Genomic DNA, 23,324 nt, shown 5'->3' with positions numbered 1-23,324 from the left:
GGAGAGTACTTTTGGGGACTGTATTCTGAGGCTGCTGAACAAGAGGCAAATGGAAAATGAATTTGGATAAGGGAGAGTTTATTAATTTGGGAGCACTCATCAGGAAGAGAAGAATGAATGCCTTGGGAAGGATCCTGGAAAACATGACTATCATACTTCCATGATGGCTCTTAGAAGCTTGAAGAAAGTGGTGACCCACACTGAGAGAAGTAGAAGGAGAATTGTCATGGCAGAGGGTGGAAGCAAGGGAGCAAAATGCTCGGGGAAGTGGGCATGCTAGAGTGGCTATCCCCTGTAAAGCTGGAAATTCCACCAGATGACAAAGTTCTGATTCAGATGCTCCATTTGTCAAAGTGACTAGGAATTTTCTGGTGAGAGGGGTACCCCATCACTGAGAAGCTCAGTGGTGGCTCTCCTCTGCAGGTCATGGCTGATGATAAAAGATGCTATCACCAAACTAGGTTCAAAGATAGCAACAAGGATAATAGATTCCTGAAACAATAGAGGCCAGGTGGCAGCACTTAACCATCAGAAGGGTACAACTGTCCTGAGTGGCAGAATTGGAGTGGCCCTCAGCGGCCTTGACCTAGAGAGAGCTGTGAAGATGATTAATAGCATATGGCACCCCTAGGGGAAAAGACAGAGAAGCTAGCCAACAAGAGTGTGCTCAATGAAAAAAAAAAAAAATCAAGGATGGACGAACACAAGGCTGAGAGCAGGAGCCTCAATAAAAAGTTTCAGTCTCTTCCCCAGGTTCCTGACTTGAGGCAGTTCATCAATCCAGAGCCCAGTGGCTGAAGGAAAGGCAGGAATGCAAGGAGGGAGGACCCTGAAACACCGTAGTGAGAATATATGGTAATGACTTCTCCCACCCCCACCCCACCCCCAATTCTTCCCCAAAGGGACATATGGCCATCCCCTTGGAAGACCATACACTGAAGAAGAGAGAATGCCTAAACATTTTGAAGATTGCTGGACACAATCATTATTGACACCTAGGAACTCTGAATATTATTATGGTCCCCAATTAGAGTAGAGGTATAAAGGAGCCAAATAATGAATGAATGGAGTTTTTGCCCAGATCTGGCATACAGCGGGTCCATTAAGCACATGGACCTATGTGGTGATCATTTCCCCAGTCCTAAATGTATCATTGGAACAGACATGCTTGATAGGTAGTATAACACCCACATCAGTTCCTTGGCCTATGCGATAAGAGTTGTCAAAGTGGGAAAGGGGAGCCTCTGAAATTACACAGTCAATATATTAAATAAAAAACAATATAGGAGAATGGTAGATATTAATGCCACTTTTGGTTCCCATTGTATCTCCATTTAATTCACCATACACGTCCTTCCAAAGACCCAACAGTTCCTGGAGAATAAACAATAGACTACTGCAATTCAACCAAGTAATAACCCCAATTAGAACAACTGTACCACATGTGGTATCTTCACAAGAACAGAGCCAGATGACCGCAGGTAACTGGCTTGAGGTGATCGATATGATGATTGCGTTTTTTCCCAACCTTATTAGAAAGTAGAATTAGAAAGTGTTTGCATTCAATTAGAATGAATAATGGGAAAATATTTATAGTGTACCCCTAGGGCTACGTTGTCTCTTCCACCCTCTGTCGTATTATAGTCTTAAGAGACTTGAAATGTTTGGACATCTCATAGAACACAACACTGGTCTGCTATATTGATGGCATTATCCTAATCAGGTTAGATTAACAAAGATTGGAGGCCTTGGTGAAGCATGTATACTCCAGAAGAATAAGATGAAAATCCCTACAAGTTGTTGGGGATCCAGCAAATCAGTGAAATTTAAGAATTATGGGGTCCAGGGGCGCCTGGGTGGCTCAGTCGTTAAGCGTCTGCCTTCGGCTCAGGTCATGATCCCAGGGTCCTGGGATCGAGCCCCGCATCGGGCTCCCTGCTCTGGGGGAAGCCTGCTTCTCCCTCTCCCGCTCCCCCTGCTTGTGTTCCCTCTCTCGCTGTGTCTATCCCTGTCAAATAAATAAATAAAATCTTAAAAAAAAAAAAAAAGAATTATGGGGTCCAGAGCATATTTTTTGTGTCCTGTTTAAGAAAAATTTGCCTATTTCTCAGTCATGTTTTCTTACAGAATATTTATTATTTTACTTTCATATTTAGATTTATGATCCATCTGGAATTGATGTTTTGTATGTGTGTGAGGTAGGTGGGCAGCCTTTATTTCTTCTGTTAATCGATATCCCCAGGATCATACATTGAACGCTTCCCTCCAAAGAAACAACTTTCCTACAATGTTCTGTAGGAAAAAAAAAAAATCAAATTACCTTAAATGTGTGGATCTTTTTTAGTCTCTCTTGACCATTTGCCTATTTTCTATCCTTGTGCCGAAAGACACTGATTTAATAATCTTAGCCTCATAATAGATCTTGATATCTGGTAGTGTAAGTACTCCAGCTTTGGTTTTTGAAATTACCTTGGCTATTCTCAGCCTTTGAATTTTCATATATATTTTAGAATTTGCTTATCAATTTCCATTCAAAAAAATCTGGGACATTGAAATTGCATTGAATTTATAGATCAGTTTTGGGAGAAATGACATCTTAACCATCTACAAACATGGTATAACTGCATTTATTTCGGATTTTAATTTCTGCCAATGTTTTGTAGTCAGTAATGCTTTGTATCATATCTTTTGATAGATTTATTGCTAGGTTTATTTCTTTTTGAGGACTTCGGGTGATTCCATTTGCTAATTTCGTTTTTAGGACTTTTGCATCTATGTTTATAACAGAGATTATAAAACAGTTATAAAACTGCCTCTTAACACTTTTTTCTTCTCGTTACAAATGCTTTAGAAAACCAGAAATTATATGATCACAAGCATTCTCTAGGGTGTTTACTTTGTGATGTACAGGATGTAGAATGGATTATGCAGGAGATGGGTAGTGAAGGATTAGGGGTCTCCTGGAGTATTAAGAGAAGAGCTTGGACCAGTTTGGTACAAGCAGAAATGAAAAGGAAGGATAGACTCCCCAGTGTTTAGCTCCTGATTAGATGGAGGGGTAACATTATGAAATAGAGAAGTTGGGAGAAGTTGATTTCGACTTGGAGAAGAGCAAAAATAATAAGCTGAGGGGTAAAATCTTTATCTTCATAACTGTCACCATCATTAGGGTGCATACAAAGGAATAACAGCAATTTTTCAGAAATCACAAATGCATGAAATTACATAACTGGCTAGTATGTTAATGTCTTTAATTAGAAAATTTCCTTCAGTTGCTTTGTAGCTAATTTTACAAATTATTTCCATTCACAATCAGAAAACGTAATTCATCGTATATTCGTTGAACACCTTCCAATGGGATCCGTACTTCATACATAACTTAATACAACCCATTTCTATACAGACTGCGCTTTTCCTTTCCTTAACCACCAGGTGGCGACCAGGAGCCCACGTCTCACTCCTGCTCCTCCCTCCTCTTCCCAGGCGGCCCAGCTCCCGGGAGCGCGCACGTTCCGGAGCCCTCGCTGATTGCGGGAGCTGCGGCCGCGCACGTCGGTCAGCTGCGGCTACGCCTTCGCGACTCGGCGGAGACTCAGAGGACCCAGACCCATGTGGAAGCTGCTACCCGCCGCGGGCCCTGCCCGAGGTAAGGGCGGAAGGGAGATGCCCCGGGACCGTTTTCCCGGGAGCAGCTGCCTTGGGCAGAGGGTCTGAGGAGGGATGCTTCCGGTCGGTTCCCGTTCCTCTCTCCGCCTTCCGGCGCCGCCTTCGTCCCCGCCCCGGGAGGCTGCGGAAACGGGATAGGCGAACCGTAGGACTGCGTGTGGGGACCGCGTTGTCTTCCCGGGCGCCGGGCCGGTCAGTGGCGGCGGCGTCCCTCCCGCGACCTACCGCCAGGTTCTCGGTGGTTGGGACCAGCTCCTCCGGCAAAACCAGCGCTGCGGCGGCTTACAGGCCCCGCCGAGTTGAGTCTTGGCCGGCCACTTGTTGTGGCCTCTAGTGTTTTCAGCTCTTGGCCAAACACCTAGAATAAGTTACCACAGGCTAGACGCACTATGGCGACAGATGACTTGGTTTGGAGCACATTGTTTGTGAAAAAACACAGAGATGAGTTGGGTAAATGGCAGCCACAGGGAAGGCATAATTTCAGTTTTGTTTTAGAGCCCTTTTTTTGTTATCAGAACTGAGAAAGTGGGGTGTTTTGTTTTGTTTTTCTGTTCTGCACTTTCATCAATGGCAGATGGTTATCTCCTGTTAATTGATTGCCTACTCAACGTCCTTATTAGTGGATAAGCAGCTGTAGCCTATGATCAGGTCTTGCCCCCAGGGAGTTTATTCTGATTGGCAAAAGATCTACCTCGAAGCTAAATTTACGAACAGTGTATGAAGAGGACCAAACAAATGGTTAGAAAATAAAGAGTAAAAGACTCTTAAGATCCAGGCATCCCTGTGGACTTGGACAGTGCCGAGGTAGAGCATAAGCTGTTGATGGGAAGCAGGATTCAGTTCCTTTCCAGGAACAGTTGTGGTCTGTGGCTGGCTCTCAGTTCCTGTGGAGAGAGGTAGATAACAGTGGAAAAACGCTTTTATCATCAGTGGCCAGCATTCTTAACTTCTAGGAGATTGTGACCTCTTTTCAGAATCTAACGGACACTATGGGCCCATTCCTCTAGAAGAAAAATGTAAGTAAACCAAGGCACAATTTTTTTTCCTTGAAACACCCCACTCTAGGCTGTTTCTGAATAACAAAATGTGATCCAAACATGACTTGCCTTTCTACTTGTCTAGTTTATATGCCCTAATTACCCTACCACTCCAGTGATGGACTCATGAGCTCCCATACTAAGCTCCACTAATCTCCAACAAATATGCTGTTAAACAACAATTTGTGATTTTCAACATTTTTTTTTTTTAGAAACTAAACACTTTCTCACTGACTTGAAATGCTACCTTTAACATAAAAACAAAATTCCCCAAAATATATACTTAAATCAGGTCTGAACTTCTCTTGCATTGACCTATGTTTACTCCTAATTCAGTACCATATATTTTAATTACTATAGCTTTATGGCATAGTTTACCATCTTGTAGGGGAAGTTCCTGTAAATTTCAGATTTTTCTTTACAATTTTTTTACATTCTATTTTCCCAGTGGATTTTTGAATCTATTTATCAGCTTCCAAACATAGTATTGTGATTTGTCTGGTAATGTATAAAATGTATAAGTTAATTTGGACAAGCATTGACACTTGTTTTTTTTTTATTTATTTGCTAGAGGGCAAGAGTGCCCGCGAGCCAGTGGACACGTGCATGGGAGGCAGAGGGAGAGAGATGAACCCCAAGCCGACTCTCCACTGAGCACTGAGCCCAACATGGGGCTCAGTCTCATGACCTGGAGATCATGACCGTGAGATCATGACCTGAGCCGAAACCAAGAGTCAGACGCTTAACAGACTGAGCCAATCACCTCTGACACTTCAGTATTGTTTTCACTTTAGAAAATACTAGAGCTTTCCATCTGTTTAAGTAATCTTTTGCGGGGCGCCTGGGTGACTCAGTCGTTAAGCATCTGCCTTCGGCTCATGTCATGATCCCAGGGTCCTAGGATTGAGCCCCGCATCGGGCTCCCCGCTCTGCAGGAAGCCTGTTTTCCCTCTCCCCCTGCTTGTGTTCCCTTTCTTATTGTGTCTCTGTCAAAAAATAAATAAAATCTTTAAAATAAAATAAAATATCTTTTGCATCTTTCAGTGAGGTTTTACTAGAAATCACAGGTTTGATTTATATGAAGTTGATTATTAACATTTAAAAACAAAAATATTTTACGTATTTGCTATACCTATGTATACATAATCGTGTGTGTCTGTACATTTACTTTTTCTTTTTTTTAATTCTTAGAACCATTCAGACTTTTGACTGGTGTTGAATACATTGTTGGACGGAAAAACTGTGGCATTCTAATTGAAGGTGATCAGTCAATCAGTCGAAATCATGCTGTGTTAACTGCTAACTTTTCTGTAACCAACCTGGTATGTTACTAATTTTATTTCACTAGCTTAAAGTAAGGGGGTTGAAATTACACGATTACTTTGGTGTGTATGTAAGAGAGAGTTTGTAGGATTTTTAATTCCATAAAGGTGTTAGTTTTTTTTAATGTTAAAATTAAATACTTAATTTTGGTAGTGGTAACAGCGGTGTTTGTTTTGATATTTGAAGTTTCTGTTCCAGTGTTTGTTGTTGTGATTTAGAAACTCAAAGGAAGTAGAACACATTTATACTTACTTAATGAACAGTAGGTGCTTACAGTGTCTATCATTGTGCCAAACCTGGTAATAGAGCAGTGAACATACCATCACACTCCTGCTTATAGAGTTTGTATAGCCAGGTGAACACAGGCATTTCCCGTATAATGTAGGTTTTCACGGTGGGAATTGGTTTGTTTTATTAGGAAAAACGGCTGTTGCTTCTGTCTCACAGTTTTTTGAATGGCTTTGAGTTTGTTTTGGTTGGTTAGTTTTAATCACAACAGTGGGTGGTAAAAATAATAATATATATAAATGGCTGTGCTCATGATAACACTGGTGATAATAAGAAAAGCCATTATTTTGAGCAAAGACTGCATATCAACAGATGTTGGATCTTTCAGTAATATTTAGCTTTTGTGCCTGTATTCTTTTAGGTATAAAAAAAGATTATTGAAATTCCTAAAGGAAAAATAAAATTGTTACTTTAAGTAAGACACTCTAACCTTTTCTCATTGGAATGTTTTTTTTTTTTTTCTCATTAAACTTTTGTTTTAATGGGTCTCAAAATTCTGTGACAGATTTTTGGTCAAGTTGTTTCCATTAAAAAGTACTGATTTTAAAAACTAATAACTTAAAACTGCCACACACACACACACACAAAAACAAATGGTCCACAAAACATTCTCCTTTCCTTCTGAAGGTTTTACGATGCATTGTTATCATTAACCAGTCTTTTACTGTTAAACTTAAATGGCCAATTGACACAAACAGTTCTGAGACCGTTCTTCCACCACTAAGACTGGGGTGGCAGGTATTGGGGATAATATTCATTTAGCCTTCTGAGCTTTCTGGGCAGACTTGGTGACCTTGCCAGCTCCAGCTGCTTTCTTGTCCACTGCTTTGATGACACCCACAGCAACCGTCTGTCTCATGTCACAAACAGCAAAACGGCCCAGAGGAGGATAGTCAGAGAAGCTCTCAACACACATAGGCTTGCCAGGAACCATATCAACAATGGTGGAATATTTTTTTACTGTGTTATTTTGATAATGTAAAAAAAAAACTTAGGGACGAAGCTGTCATGGATAAAACAGACTACACAAAAGCAAAGAAATTCTCAAATGTGTGAAATTGAGGGGTCAGAAAAATCTGCACTGACTTACAAAAATAAAGAAAATGCATGTTCTAAGAGGAGTGATCCTGGAATTCAGACATTTACTACTAATTTCTAGTTGAGTGATCATTCTGTGCCCACAACCGAAACAATAACTATTGCCTTCTATGTTTTGAGGTTAGCCATCTATCCAGTTGCCTATTCAAAAAGTTATCAGCTTTTTGTTTTGAAATCTTTCCCCCCTGGGAATTGTATTTACTGATTGGTAAAATACTTTATTGATTTTTGTTTCAGAGTCAAACAGATGAGACTCCTATATTGACAATAAAAGATAATTCTAAGTATGGTACCTTTGTTAATGAGGAAAAAATGCAGAATGGCCTTTCCCAAGCTTTGAAGACAGGGGATAGAGTTACTTTTGGAGTGTTTGAAAGTAAATTCACGTAAGAATTTTTTTAATTGATACTAAAAATGGATGGTTTTGTTTTGCACTGAGCAAATTTTAAAGGACATGATATTTATGGATAATGAATTTAAAACCATTTAATTTAGTTCTTGCCTAGCACATTAGTGCCCTTTGCATCGCATGTGGTTAGTGCATTTTGTCAATCACAGATAGTGCCAAGAGTGAATAAGAGTTCAAATGGTCTCTGAGAACTTTGATGGGAGCTACATTTGTTTGATTACACATAAGTGAAAGTGTAATGTTAACTTTGATCATTGTTTTTTCTTAAGTGCAACTCAAGACTTAGGAAGTGATAATTTCATAAATTAGAAAGTTTAATACATAAAAATTAAAATAATAGCATGTGATGTGAGCTTAAAGTACCGTAAGTTGCCATCTTTGGAGCTATGATAATATAACTTTATGTAACTTATTCTCATTTACAGAGTAGAATATGAGCCTTTGGTTGCATGCTCTTCTTGTTTAGATGTTTCCGGGAAAACTGCTTTAAATCAAGCTATATTGCAACTTGGAGGACTTACTGTGAACAATTGGACAGAAGAATGTACTCATCTTGTCATGATAACAGTCAAAGTTACCATTAAAGTAGGTTGAATGCCATCTTATTATGTTAAAATAAGTTCTGTGTATTTAAGCTTACTCACCAACTATACACAAAACATTTTTAAAACCATTACCTTTAAAACTATCAGAACTGTTAGTTGTGGGTTTATATATGTCAACCCATGCCTTCGTGTGCCATTTAGGCTCGAATGATGTTTCAGATAACCTGTTTATTATTTGAGACAAGCAAAAGCATATAAAATTATATTTGATTTTGACTTAACATTTTAAAAATGGTATATGTTATATTTTCACCAATGAGTTTATCACAGTGTGTAGTTGGTATCTTCAGTCTAAAAGCAAAATGAAGTCCACTGGCAGTGCTCCAAAATTAGCATCTCTAGTCCCTTCTATCAAGTTGTCTTCCTCCAGCTCATCTCATGGTCTCATCCTCTCTTACTCAGTTTCTATTTGGTTTTCTAAGTTCTTTTTTTTTTTTTTAAGATTTTATTTATTTATTTGACAGAGAGAGACACAGTGAGAGAGGGAACACAAGCAGGGGGAGTGGGAGAGGGAGAAGCAGGCTTCCCACTGAGCAGGGAGCCTGATGCGGGGCTCGATCCCAGGACCCTGAGATCATGACCTGAGCCAAAGGCAGATGCTTAATGACTGAGCCACCCAGGCACCCCGACTTTTTAAGTTCGTATAGTTTAATATTACCTTAATGTATCTTCACCATCTAGAGTTATGTAGATATGTACCAGTAGAAGATGCCAACTCCTCATTAAAACAGTGATATATTTTGGTATGTTTTCAGATTTTGCATCTTCATCAGATTTGGTTATATCCAAAGCTAATTGAAGAATGACATTGGGAGGTGATTCGTCTCTTTTTAAACAGGTTGATTATAGATATGTGAGATTGTTTTAGGTTAATATCTATAGTAAAAAGCAACAAATATTTAGATTCCTTTATTAGATGGTACAAAAATCCTTTAATATCTAATATAATTAAAATATGTGTATTACAGCTAAACAGATGTCGTAGAGAAAGGCTTGCTGCTCAGATTGAGCCTCAGGTTAAACTTGTATGTTGGTGGGGTTATCTCTGATGAAGGATCGTTCTATCTTTGCAAGTTTATGAAGTTTATAAATTCAGCAGAGTAATTGGCCTCCTGAGTACTAATTTATGCTAATAAATCAAAACGTCCATTTATTAGTTTATAGTAGGTATGGAACTTTATAGTGACCACATATTTATGTGTGCACTCCAACACAATCCCCTTAAAGATACTAAGGTACCTGAGAAGTGAGATTTAGGTCATTATGTGCTCACTTGGTGGATATGAAATAAGAGCAAAGGCAGTTAGATGGTCTTGAGAGATATTTTACTGAGTCTGTGACAAACTTGGAACTCGCGTCCATTCACCAGAGTACACACTGTTCCAGTGACCGAGATACTAACGGCACTGGATATTAGAGCATCACTGTAGATACACCAGCAACGACTTGCAGAGCAATCCTTTTTCAGTACTTTTGATCAGTCATGTGCCAAAAAAGAAAACTAATTATTTTTTGAGTAAATTTTCCAAAAGTACAGGTTACCTTGTATTTTTAAAATCGTTAAATGTTAGAACCAAAAGGAAACTTAAGGAACATTTCGGTTCAGTTTTTATTTTCTGAAGAGGCAACTGAGGCATGGAGCACTTAAATCCTTTGCCCAGGATCACATGTATTGGAGCTTCCTTCCTGCCAGAGGCCAGTTATTTCACTCACATTCGAGGTTGTTGTATTCAGATTCCAGTTTTGAGAGGCACCGTACATTGCTTGCTCATATTTAATTAATACCCCATGTTATTAGAAGCATACTTAGAAATTCTTCAGTGGGATTATTTCCTAAGATTATGCTGAATCTTTATTTTCATCTCCAGTGGTGGTATTTTCTAATCTTTTTCAGATTTTGTGGTACATTTTATTTGATGTTTATAGCTTAGGTCAGTTGCTAGTTAAAGTTTCTCCACCCTTACCCCCAATCTCTGTGTACTTATTTTGAGCTTTTACCCCACTCCAAACAGTTATTCCTTTATTTACTTTCTTGAAAATACTTTATTCCATAGTTACAATCTGTTCAAAAGGTATTTAGGCAGAAAAGATCTTATTATAGCTCATGTTTATCTCTTGATACTGTCTTCTCTGGGGTAGTTGTTATTTTTACTTAATTCTGCGATCTACTTTTTAACATTTTAAGAACTTTTAAATTGGAATACACTTTAAAATTGACTTATTTTATGTTACATTGTTCTGCCCTCCCCAAAGCAATTTTTAAATGAATACTGTAATGGGTGGCTTCTTAAAATTAAATGATTATATAGAGATTTGTATACTAAAACTAAACAGTGACCAAATACTGACTTCAGTTTTATAGATTGTGACTTCTTTATAAATTTAGAGAAATGAAAGGAAAAGCATAATAAACAGAACAGCCCCTTTGTAGTCTCTAACTTAAAACCTTTCTTTAAAGAAAAGCTAGCACATGAGTATTTGTATTCACATATGTTTTCTTCTTTCCAGACAATATGTGCACTCATTTGTGGACGTCCGATTGTAAAGCCAGAATATTTTACTGAATTTCTTAAAGCAGTTAAGTCCAATAAACAGCCTCCACAAATTGAAAGGTATATCTGTATTTTTTTTTTAACCTATACCAGTTTATTAAAGGATATGATAAAGGATACTAACCAATAGCCAGATGAAGAGATACACAAGGCAAGGTATGGGGAAAGGGCAAGGAGCTTCATGCTCTCTCCAGGTACACTACTCTCCCTGCACCTCCATGTGTTCACCAACCTGCAAGCTCCTGTATCGTGTATTTTAAATATACGACATACAGAATGCAATAGCACTGATTTTATTTAGGTTGATTCCCTCTTTAATGACTGTTTCAGGATGTAGTGTTCAGTTTAACAGTTTTTTTGTTGTTGTTAGTATGTAAAAGAAGGGTTTGTTGGTGTTCTTTATCTCAGTAAAACAAATGTTACATATGTATCAATATTTATTTTTTTTAAAGATTTTATTTATTTATTAGAGAAAGAGCACGAGGAGGGCTGGGCAGGAGAGGGAGAAGCAGACTCCCCACTGATCAGGGAGTCTGACAGGGGGTTCGATCCCAGGACCACGAGATCATGACCTGAGCTGAAGGCAGATGCTTAACCGACTGATCCACCCAGGTGCCCCCATATGTGCCAATATTTAAACAAAAAAATTGAAGGACAGCAAATGGCACGGAGGTACAATCAAAAGGCCACAACATGTTCCAGTGCCTGACATCATGGAAGCAGTACCCCTGGAATTGGGTTGTGCAGCAACCCTGTTCTGGAGTCACATAGTCCTGGGCCAAAATATTAACAGCACTGTGGCCTTGGGAATGGAGCTTATTTCTTTTGATCATCAGTTACCTCCCTTGAAAAATGAGACTAATACCTGTCCTATATTTAAGTATTTAAGTAGTATTAGTATTGTTATTTTAAGTAATAGAGTATACAAAGTCTGAGCATTTTGCCTGGCACTTTAATAGGTGCTTGTTAAAAGAAATGCTGCCAATTGCAGTAATACCGTGTAAGATTCACAGTAGCTTTATGATGATGGCGATGATGATTTTAGATGCTCTGCTGAATTTGTGAACCACCAGACTAAGGGATCTATTTACTGTATAGTATTTGTGATGCTTTGAAGGTAATATAAGCTGTGGTTGAGGAGGAAGATATTTGGATTTTTATTTTCAGATTGCATGGTTAAATTGCTGGTGACTATAAAATGGTGGGTGTTTTTAGTCAACTTAGCACAAGAACATGCTTGCTTAAAATATGTCAAGGGGCGCTTGGGTGGCTCAGTCGGTTAAGCGCTGCCTTCGGCTCAGGCCATGATCCCAGGGTCCTGGGATCAAGCCCCGCATCAGGCTCCCTGCACAGTGGGAAGCCTGCTTCTCCCTCTCCCTCTCCCTCTGCCTTCTGCTTTGCCTCAGGCTTCTCCCTCTCCCTCTCCCTCTGCCTTCTGCTTTGCCTATCTGTGCTCTCTCTCTCTGTCTCTGTCAAATAAATAAAATCCAAAAAAAAAAAGTCAATAGATTATAGTCTATATGGCATAATAGGCAAACTATAAGCTCATCTTAATTTCTGTAAGACAACTTTGAATATTTGAGTATTTAAAAATCTAAAATGTTAATGCAAGTTAAGAATTTTATTAGTAGTTATAAAATATCATTAGCTGTCATAAACAATTTTGCCTAATGCTGGTGTTTTTGTTTTTTTTTTTTTTTGAGGTGGGGAGATTATTTATGCCTAATAATATGTGTCTGTTTTTAAAAGTAACTGAAAGTCAGATTTTTTTTCTTTTTTTTTTTTTTCCATTTGGGAGGTTTCTTGTATTTTATATTTGGGTTAACTAATAATGTAGTATTTTTGGATTCTGGAAAGAGGTCCTCAGATTTTAAAATAGATGATTGTAAACCTTTTTTGAATCCTAGACTCCTGTGAGAACGTGAAAACACTGTTTTCACAGTTTCCTCCAGAAACTTCACTTTCATACTACCAGCGTGCCTAGTATTTCAACAGAATCACATCTTCCTCTGAAGCCTTTTCATGATCCTCCCTATGGAAGCCAATATATACCATAAATAAAGACGCTTGCTACAGATAATAAACGATTGTTAATCCTATATTATACTTGGGAGTGGAATAGTCTGATAGGTTTTTACTACTGATGATATGTGTTTTATGGTCTTAAAAGTTTTAGGGTTAGTCATTGATTTCTACTTACTGTTCAGACTCCCCGGTATGTTTAACCTGGGTCTATTTTTGACTTCAGGTTCAGCGTAATTTTTTCTGGCTTCAATGTATGACTGTATTAACTTAGATAACTATAATAAAACATCTTGCTCTAAGATTGTTTAATAACTTCACTGTGTTTAAAATAAAAGGGATATTTTTAACCTAACAAAAAGTATAGCTCTATTTAGTGCAGTTGTGTCTTCATCTTTGCGCTGTTACCAAGAGACAGGGTAAGACAGAGTTTAAGCTTCATGTACCTGACATGATCTGTGAGATCTCATTTGCCTAAATTGTCATCAAAATACCAATGTAGATGAAGTCATTTTTAGAAGACTCCATTTAAAATATTTATTTTGATAATCAATACTTTATTAAAGGAAGCTCATTAAAATATTGTATATTTTCTGAATGTAAAGAAATGATCCCTTAGAAAAAAGGAGTTACCTTTTGCTTGAATTTTTACAATTTCGTATCATGGAGTGCTCTCTCAATTACTGAATTTCAAATAACAAGCATTGTATTGTATTTTCCCAAGAAAACACTTTTGGGAGAAAGTTAACCTTTGCATTCATATACAACTTGTCGAATGTGCCAAGAATGCAAGGCACTGACTGACTGCCCTATATACCCAGGCCATTTCTCAGGGTTTGCATTGAAAAGCCTTAAGGGAAGAGGTAGTGTCCCTTTTGGGACAAAGAACAGGCCTGCTTATAGCTTGCTATGAAACTCATGGATTCTCAAGTTCATTGTTCCTCTCTCCTGTAACACAACCTACTGTATGTGCCTTTTATATCATCCTGACCAGACTTGGTCAGGGAGGAGATCTACCACAGATATGCAGAGGCTTGCTGCTCACTTTGTCTCTGATCTAGGAGTCTTGTGTCTTCTGCCCACATCCAAGAAACAGGAACAGGCTAACTTACTGGCTTGTAATCAAATATCGGACCCAAAAGACACATTAGTCTGAAGCAGTCTTAGTTTATGGAGTTGACTGTATATAATCAATCAAAATTCAAGGCAAAGAAATTTAACATACAGCAGAAATTTGTTCCTGACTATATAACCTTATATTTACAAGTTGTGAATGTCAATGTAACTTGGGCCTTTTAGAGATCACCAAAAGGAGGCAATATAAGTTGTACAAATAATGAACATATACCTATAGGACTGACTAATGAAATAAACAGCTGTCCAGATGTTGGGCAAATGAATGTTGTGGCTTGAAATACAGTTTCTATGACAAGAATTATACATGAATTGAGAAAAATTGTGTATTTGAAAAATCTTGGGACAGAAATTAAGATGATGTGCTTTGAATTAGATGAAATTTATTGAAGATGATACAAAGAATTTAAACAAGTCATAAAATGTACAGGAAAAAATCAGTATTTCTAGATTAATATTTTGTAGAATTTGTGAATTATATGTACTAGTTATTATTTAATGAAACATTATTTGTAGCTCTCAAAGTTTCTATATAAGTGTGCCAAAAAATGTTTTAATTTTTTCATTATAGAGATTGGAGATTATATTTGCAGTAGCCTATTATTTAGGCAATGTGCCTCTAACCTTGGTCTCTGCCAAGTTAGTTTACTCTTTTCCAAATTTTTTACTAGCTCTCAAATCACTGGAGCCTCAGAAATGCTTTAAAAGTTCTAGAACATATTGCTTCAGAAATACTGATTTTTAGTGGTGTTTTCCTCACATTTATTTATTAGTTTCTTGTTCTCATCTTTATACTATTAACGAGAAAAAAGCTTGTTTAGATATATAAAGTTTAAAGCACAGTGTATTATTTATCACTGTATTATTAATAATTTTATTTATCATACATATGCATATATATGTATATGTATACACGTGTACCAGACTCCAACATTTGGTTAGATTCTTCACAATACAGTGATGTATTTTTTTGCAAAATCAGTCTTACTGAGTGGCTCAAATTTACCTTTTTTTTTTTTTTTTTAAGATTCTATTTATTTATTTGACAGAGAAAGAGACAGTGAGAGAGAGAACACAAGCAGGGGGAGTGGGAGAGAGAGACACAGGCTTCCCGCTGAGCAGGGAGCCCTCTGCAGGGCTCGATCCCAGGACCCTGGGATCATGACCTGAGCTGAAGGCAGATGCTTAACGACTGAGCCACCCAGGCGCCCCAATTTACCACTGTTTTTAAAAGAAAACCAAAATATTTTTTCAGTCCCAGAATTTTAAAGCTCAAATCTGTATATTGAGGGAATTAAGGGATGTTTATATTTTTGTCTATTTTTATTAGATGCATTTTTAATTTATATTTTGTACTATCAGTTTATTACCAATTTTTTTTTTTTAAAGATTTTATTTATTTATTTGAGACAGAGAGAATGAGAGAGAGAGAGAGCACATGAGAGGGGGGAGGGTCAGAGGGAGAAGCAGACTCCCTGCCGAGCAGGGAGCCCGATGCGGGACTCGATCCCGGGACTCCAGGATCATGACCTGAGCCGAAGGCAGTCGCTTAACCAACTGAGCCACCCAGGCGCCCCAATTTTTTTTTTTTTTTTAAGATTTTATTTATTTATTTGACGGAGAGAGACACAGCGAGAGAAGGAACACAAGCAGGGGGAGTGGGAGAGGGAGAAGCAGGCTTCCTGTGGAGCAGGGAGCCCGATGAAGGGCTCGATCCCAGGACCCTGGCATGACCTGAGCCGAACGCAGACGCTTAATGACTGAGCCACCCAGGCGCCCCATTATCAAATATTTCTGAATGCCTACCATGAATTAGGCAAGATAGACCTGAGGATATAGTGATGAGCCAAAAGCATTATAGTTTCTGCCCTCATGGCACTTGGTAGAAGAGCCAAATACTAAAAATCACACACATTAAAATTAGAACTCTGGTAGTGCCATCGAGAAAAACTAAGGGTATATTAGGCACCTGTCTTTAGGAACCTGAGTCAAGGTTTAACAAACGTTTACTCTTCATTGAACTAAACTATAATTAACTGCTCTCCGGGGACAATAAACTATTATTTGGGGCAAAATTAAGAACGACAGTGTAATTAACAGTGGTGTAGGTAATTTAAAAATCATTTTTCATTGTCATTGGAAGGCAGTAAGACTCACATCTGTTCAGCTATATGTATGTGTCAAATATTTACACACCATTTTTGCCTAGGACTGGCTCCATCATCCGGTGTTAGAGTACTATGTACACTAATTCGTGGACTAGCCATTTGTGTTTAAGTGAAGTGATAGTTGCCTTTCACACTGAAAGAAGTGTGAAATATGGGAGAATTCTTATTAAAAGGGAGAGGATAAAAGGCATTCAAAGAGATACTAAAAATTTATCCTATTTATGAATTAGAAAGAATATTTACTAATTTTCTAGCACTAACTTTTCTTATCGTAGATTTAACTTTAACGGTTAAAATAGTTTCCACTATTATCTGTGTCTTTAAAAGTAAATAAAAGGAATTATAAAGTCAGTTATTTAGAAAATCAGAATAATGCAATGGGTTGCATTTCACCTTGTTGGCTAGGTCAGCTGTTGCCTGCAGATAACTCATTTATTTGAGATTGCAGTTTCTAGGAATCACTGTCTTGGAATAGATGTACAATATCCATTGTAGCAGGTTAAAACACATACATTTGTGATTTAATCAGTTATTTTAAAAAATTAATGTAATTTTTTAATTATGACTTAGATAACTTTGAGAAATAGATATGTTGCCAAGGAGAAATCTGAGGGGAAAAAAAATGTAAGAAAATTAGTTGTAAAATGTGGGATGGTGATCCTCATGACCAAAATATTTTTACCATATTGGATGTTGCTCTCTGCAGATGGCTAAGTCTGGATTGTTTAGTGACTAATTGTCCAGGTTGTGAATTTCCCCTGTCCTACATTGTTTCCTCGTCATCACCATGATGTGTTAGTAACTTTTTTAAGATTTTTTTTTTAAGAGCAGTTTTAGGTTCATACCAAAATTGAGAGGAAGATACAGAGGCTTCCCAGATACCTCCTGTTTCCACACATGCTTTGCCTCCCCCAATAGGGGTACCTCCATCAAAGTGGCATGAACCTACATTGACATCATAATCACCCAAATTTCATAGTTTACATTGGGGTTTACTCTTGGTGTTGTACATTCTGTGGGTTTGGATAAATATATAGTGACATATATCAATCATTATAATATCAAACTGAGTATTTTCACTGCCCTGAAAACCCTCTGTACCCTACCTGTTCATCGTCGCCACCCCTCCAACTCCCAGCCACCACTGAACTTTTACCGTTTCCATAGTTTAGCCTTTTCCAGAATGTCATATGGTTGGAATAATACAGTAGGTAGCCACTTCAGAATGGCTTTTTTCACTTAGTAACATGCATTTAAAGTTTCTTCATGTCTTCATGGCTTGGTAGCTCATTTCTTTTTAGTGCTGAGTAATATTTCATTGTTTGAATGTACTACAGTTTATCCATTCACCTCCTGAAGGATATCTTGGTTGCTTCCAAGTTATGGCAGTTAAGAATAAAGCTGCTGTTCACATCCATATCAGGTTTTAGTGTGGACATAACTTTCCAGCTCTTTTGGATAAGTACCAGGGAGTGCAGTTGCTGCATCATACAGTAAGAATGTGTTTAGTTTTGTGAGCAAGTGCCAAGCTGTCTTCCAAAGTGGCTTTACCATTTTGCATTCTCATCAGCAGTGAATGAAAGTTCCTGTCACTCCACATTCTCACAAACTTTGGTGTTGTTTATGTTCTGGATCTTGGCCATCCTAATAGATGTGTAATAGTGTCTCATTGTTCTAATTTGCATTTTTCTGATAACATGATGTGTTGAGCATCTTGTGCTTCTTTGTTATCTGTATATTTCTTTGGTGAGGTAGCTGTTAAGATTTTAGCCCTTTTTAAAAAAAATTATTAAATTCAATTGAGTTAACATATAGTGTATTATTAGTTTCAGGGTTAGAATTTAGTGATTCATCAGTTGCATATAACACCCAGTGCTCATTACATCAAGTGCCCTCCTTAATGCCCATCACCCAATTACCCCATCTCCCCAGCTACCCCCATCCCCTCCAACAACCCTCAGTTTATTTCCTATAGTTAAGAGTCTCTTACGGTTTGCCTCCCTCTCTGTTTTTATCTTATTTTATTTTTCCTTCCCTTCCCCTATGTTCATCTGTTTTGTTTCTTAAATTCCACATATGAGTGAGATCCTATGGTATTTGTCTTTCTCTGACTGACTTACGTCACTTAGCATAATACTGTCTAGTTCCATCCATGTCATTGTATATGGTAAGATTTCATTCTTTTGGATGGCTGAGTAATATTCCTCTGTGTGTGTGTGTGTATATGTATATATTACATTTTTATCCATTCATCTGTCAGTGGACATCTGGGCTCTTTTCATATTTTAGCTATTATGGATATTGCTCTATAAACATTGGGGTGCATGTGTCCCTTCGAATCACTCTTTTTGTATCCTTTGGATAAATACCTAGTAGTGCAATTGTGGGCTGTAGGGTGGTTCTATTTTTAACTTTCTGAGGAACCTCCATACTGTTTTCCAGAGTGGCTGCATCAGTGTGCATTCCCACCAAGCGTGTAAGAGGGTTCCCCTTTTTCCACATCCTTGCCAACATCTGTTGTTTCCTGCGTTGTTAATTTTAGCCATTCTGACCAGTGTAAGATGGTATTGTGGTTTTGATTTGTGTTTTCTTGATGAGGATTGATGTTGAGCATTTTGCATGCGTCTGTTAGCCATTTGTAGGTCTTTTTTTTTTTTTTTTTTTTGATTTTATTTATTTTTCAACAGAGAGGCAGAGAGGGAACAGAAGCAGGGGGAGTGGGAGAGGGAAAAGCAGGCTTCCCACCAAGCAGGGAGCCCGATGTGGGACTCGATCCCAGGACCCTGGGATCATGACCTGAGCCGAAGGCAGACACTTAATGACTGAGCCAACCAGGTGCCACATTTGTATGTCTTTGGAGAAGTGTCTGTTCATGTCTTCTGCCCATTTCTTGATTGAATTTTTTATTTTTTGGGTTGTTGATTTTGATAAGTTCTTTATAGATTTTGGATACTAGCCCTTTATCTGATAAGACATTTGCAAATATCTTCTTCCATTTCCTAGGTTGCCTTTTAGTTTTGTTGTTTCCTTTGCTGGCAAAAGTTTTTTATCCTGATGAAGTCCCAATAGTTCATTTTTGCTTTTGTTTCCCTTGCCTCTAGAGATGTGTCTAGCAAGAAGTTGCTACAGGATTTTGGCCCATTTTTTAATCAGGTTGTTTGTTTTCTTACTGTTGAATTTTGAGAGTTCTTTGTATATTTTGAGTAACAGTCCTTTATCAGATGTGTCTTTTGCAAATATTTTCTTCCACTTTCTGATACATCATCTCATTTTCTTGACATTGTCTTTCACAGAGCAGAAGTTAAAAAATTTTTTTAGACATTTTAAAATTTAATGAAGTCTAGCTTATAATTACTTCTTTCATAGATCATGCCCAGTGTTGTATCTAAAAAGTCACTGCCATAACAAAGGTAATCTAGATTTTCTTCTGTGTTATCTATGTTATCTTCTAGGAGTTTTATAGTTTAGCATTTTACTTTAGGTCTGTGATCCATTTTGAGTTAATTTTTGTGAACACTGTAAGGTCTGCGTCTAGATTCATTTTTTTGTATGTGAATGTCCAGTATCCAGTATCCTCATCATTTGTTGAAAACACTATCTGAGCTCCATTGTACGGCCTTTGTTCCTTTGTTAAAAATCAGTTGGGTATATTTATGTTAGTCTATTTCTGGGCTCTCTATTCTCTTTTGTCTATTTTCATAGTATCAGACTCTTGATTACCTAGTAGCTTTACAGTAAATCTTGAATTTGGGTTGTATTAGTACTCCAACTTTGTTCTTCCTTAATATTATGTTGGCTATTCTAGGTCTTTTGCCTCTCATATAAACTTTAAAATCTGTTTGTCAGTATCCACAAAATAACTTGCTGGGGGCTTTATTGGGATTACATTTAATCTATAGGTCAAGTTGGGAAGAACTGACATCTTGATGATACTGAGTTTTCTTATCCATGAGCGTTAGTAATTGGTAATTTTTACTTGAAGGTAGAGTTAAGCTGAAAGACTGATCAGCTATAAATTGCTGTAGCAAAAGATTTGATTATAAAGAACGTTGAAACTGAACTGATGTGAGGCTTAATAATTATCTGTTGATTTTATGTATTTTCTTTTCCTTCATTTTCATGGATAAGATGTTTTATAGCCTTATGTTAAAGAGCTAAAAGATTGTGTATGGTAGGGAGAGAGAATCCCAAGCAGGCTCCACACCCAGTGCGGAGCCTGACGCTCCCACAAACCCAAGATCATGACCTGACGCTCCCACAAACCCAAGATCATGACCTGAGCTGAAATCAAGATGCTTAATGAGCTGAGCTACCCAGGGACCCCAAAAGATTGTGTTTTCTAATCTCACTTTGGAAATTTTATTTAAATTGACAAATATTTTAAGTTTTAAAATTTCCTGGGCTTCTCCAAAGGGATCTCTAAAAAACACTTAAAATAGTGGTTCATAGAATTGGATGTGAACATTGTTAACACATATTGGTTCCCAGGAAACACAAGATGCGAATAGAATTTCATCTTTATGGACAGTGTCTCTTTCAACCTTTTATAATTCGCATAACTTGTTCGACTCCTGTATATTAAATCATATTTTAGGATTGTCTACCCTTGGATTATGTTTTTTCAGAAAATAAGGAACAGTTATGCAATTCTATATGGCATCTGTCACCATTTTGTCCCAGATAAAACTCTTTTAAAAAAATAATTTAATGATGAATTAATGATGTTATGAAAATTAAACCTTCCTAGTGTCTAGATAGCCACTCTATTTATAAATTTAACAGTATACATACAGAATAATGTATAATTAAAATATTCTTTAAATTTTTTGTACAGCTTTTACCCACCTATTGATGAACCAGCTATTGGAAATAAAAACATTGATCTGTCAGGGCGACATGAAAGAAAGCAAATCTTCAAAGGGAAAACGTTTGTATTTCTAAATGCCAAACAGGTAATCTTATGAGCTAAATTTTCTTAAAACATTATAAACTAGGATAAATTATTACTGTTATCAACAGTTATATTTTTTTTGAGATTTTGTGTAGAAGTGTGAAGTGAAACTATCTAGGCACCAGAACTTGCCTGGTATTCATGTATGTGAGATATTTTTTTGACATATGTTAATTGGCCAATAAATTAAGTTTATATAAATCTATAAGTGAGGGGTGGGGACAGAAAACTGATTTAAGTTCTTACTTGGTCAGTTAGTAAATAGATGTTGAATGTCTTCTGTGTGCTGAAATGGGGGTTCAGAGAGTTTATGTTGTAGATGGAAAATGCAAGCAAGCCCACAGTTAGAGCACTGTGAAGTAAGTATGATAAGGAAGTGCAAAGAATGTAACAATTCCAGGGCTGCAGAGATACCTGGTAAACTGGGGATTTTCTGAGTGGAAGCGTGGATTGTCTTCTCAAAAAGTAGAACGAATTCTATTTCAGTTCTACTTTTATTTTACTTCCCTATATAAATGAATGGATAAAGAATATGTGGTATATATACAATAATATTACTCAGCCATAAAAAATAATGAAATATTGCCATTTGCAATGACATGGATGGAGCCTAGAGTATAATGCTAAGCTAAGTAAGTCATTTGGAGAAAGACAAATACCATATGATTTCATTCATGTGCGGAATTTAAGAAACAAAACAAATGAGCAAATAGAACAAAAAGGCAAACCAAGGAACAGATTCTTTTTTTTTTTTAAGATTTATTTATTTAAAGAATTTTATTTTTTATTATTTTTTTAAGATTTTATTTATTTGAGAGAGAATGAGAGACAGCACAAGAGGGAGGAGGGTCAGAGGGAGAAGCAGACTCCCTGCCGAGCAGGGAGCCCGATGCGGGGCTCGATCCTGGGACCCCAGGATCATGACCTGAGCTGAAGGCAGTTGCTTAACCAACTGAGCCACCCAGGTGCCCCCAAGGAACAGATTCTTAACTGTAGACAACAAACTGATGGTTACCAGAGGGGAGGAGGTGGGGTGATGGGTGAAATAGGTGATAGGGACTAAGGAGTGTACTTGTGATGAGCACTGGATGATAGGGAAGTGTTGAATTACCATATTGTACACCTGAACTAATATAACACTGTTAACTATACTGGAATTAAAATAAATTTAAAAGAACGTACTCAAGGAATTGAATGTGGCTATTTCATTATATTTTTTCTATTTCTATTTTTAGCATAAAAAGTTAAGTTCAGCAATTGTTTTTGGAGGAGGAGATGCTAGGTTGATAACAGAAGAAAATGAAGAAGAAGAAAGTTTCTTTTCAGTCCCTGGAATTTGTGTTGTTGATGTAGGAATAACAAATTCACAGACTCTAATTCCTGACTCTCAGAAAAAATGGATTCACTCAATTATGGATAAGCTCCAAAGGTACAGAATTATCTTTATTAGTAAAAAAATAAAAAAGGCAATTTTGTCTGTAACTTTTTTATTGTACCGAATTAACAAGGTAAAGGATATACAAGAATTACATTTTATCGTGTAAACGTTGCTACTGAGATCATATTTGTATGTTTCCTGGTGGTACTTCTGCAAGGTTTTCTTTGAAGAATATTCTTAGGGTTAGAACTTCTGGGTTATAAATTATGTGAATACTCAACCTCTGGAGGTAGTATCAAATTGTTTGCCACTTCATACTCCCACCCACAGTATGTAACAGATCAAGTAGATGCACATTGTTTTCAACACTTGGTATTGTTAGACTTTACCATATTTGCTAATTGAATGGATATATAATCCTATCCCGTGATTTTTGTTTCTATTTTTCTCATCACTAGTGATGCTTAACATTTCTTCTGATATTTATTGGACATCTGTTTTTCCTGTTCTGAAATATCTGCTCATGTCTTTTACCCAGTTTTCTAATTGTATTTTTTTATATGGATTTCCCAGTTTTTGAGTGAGTGTGTGTGTGTTCTATACAGTTTTATCACTTGTTGGTACATATATTCACCACCTTAGTCAAGATACAGAACAGTTCCATCACCACAAGGATCCCTCCTGTTCTTTTAT

General features: G+C 37.3%; 1 protein-coding gene across 1 annotated transcript in view; it reads left to right on the top strand.

Moving 5' to 3' along the window:
- The first annotated feature begins 3,488 nt into the window (after positions 1-3,488).
- The window catches only part of NBN (nibrin), a 43,478-nt gene continuing 23,642 nt past the window's right edge, over positions 3,489-23,324 (top strand). Inside the window, exons 1-7 of the mRNA XM_044914251.1 lie at positions 3,489-3,646; positions 5,895-6,025; positions 7,650-7,798; positions 8,247-8,406; positions 10,935-11,038; positions 21,137-21,254; positions 22,489-22,682. Of these exons, the coding sequence (XP_044770186.1) occupies positions 3,610-3,646; positions 5,895-6,025; positions 7,650-7,798; positions 8,247-8,406; positions 10,935-11,038; positions 21,137-21,254; positions 22,489-22,682 (893 nt within the window). The 5' untranslated portion in view covers positions 3,489-3,609. The remainder of the gene's footprint in view (positions 3,647-5,894; positions 6,026-7,649; positions 7,799-8,246; positions 8,407-10,934; positions 11,039-21,136; positions 21,255-22,488; positions 22,683-23,324) is intronic.

This window comes from Neomonachus schauinslandi, chromosome 4, assembly GCF_002201575.2.
Source record: "Neomonachus schauinslandi chromosome 4, ASM220157v2, whole genome shotgun sequence".
NCBI lineage: Eukaryota > Metazoa > Chordata > Mammalia > Carnivora > Phocidae > Neomonachus > Neomonachus schauinslandi.
This window is presented reverse-complemented; position numbering and strand designations above follow the sequence as displayed.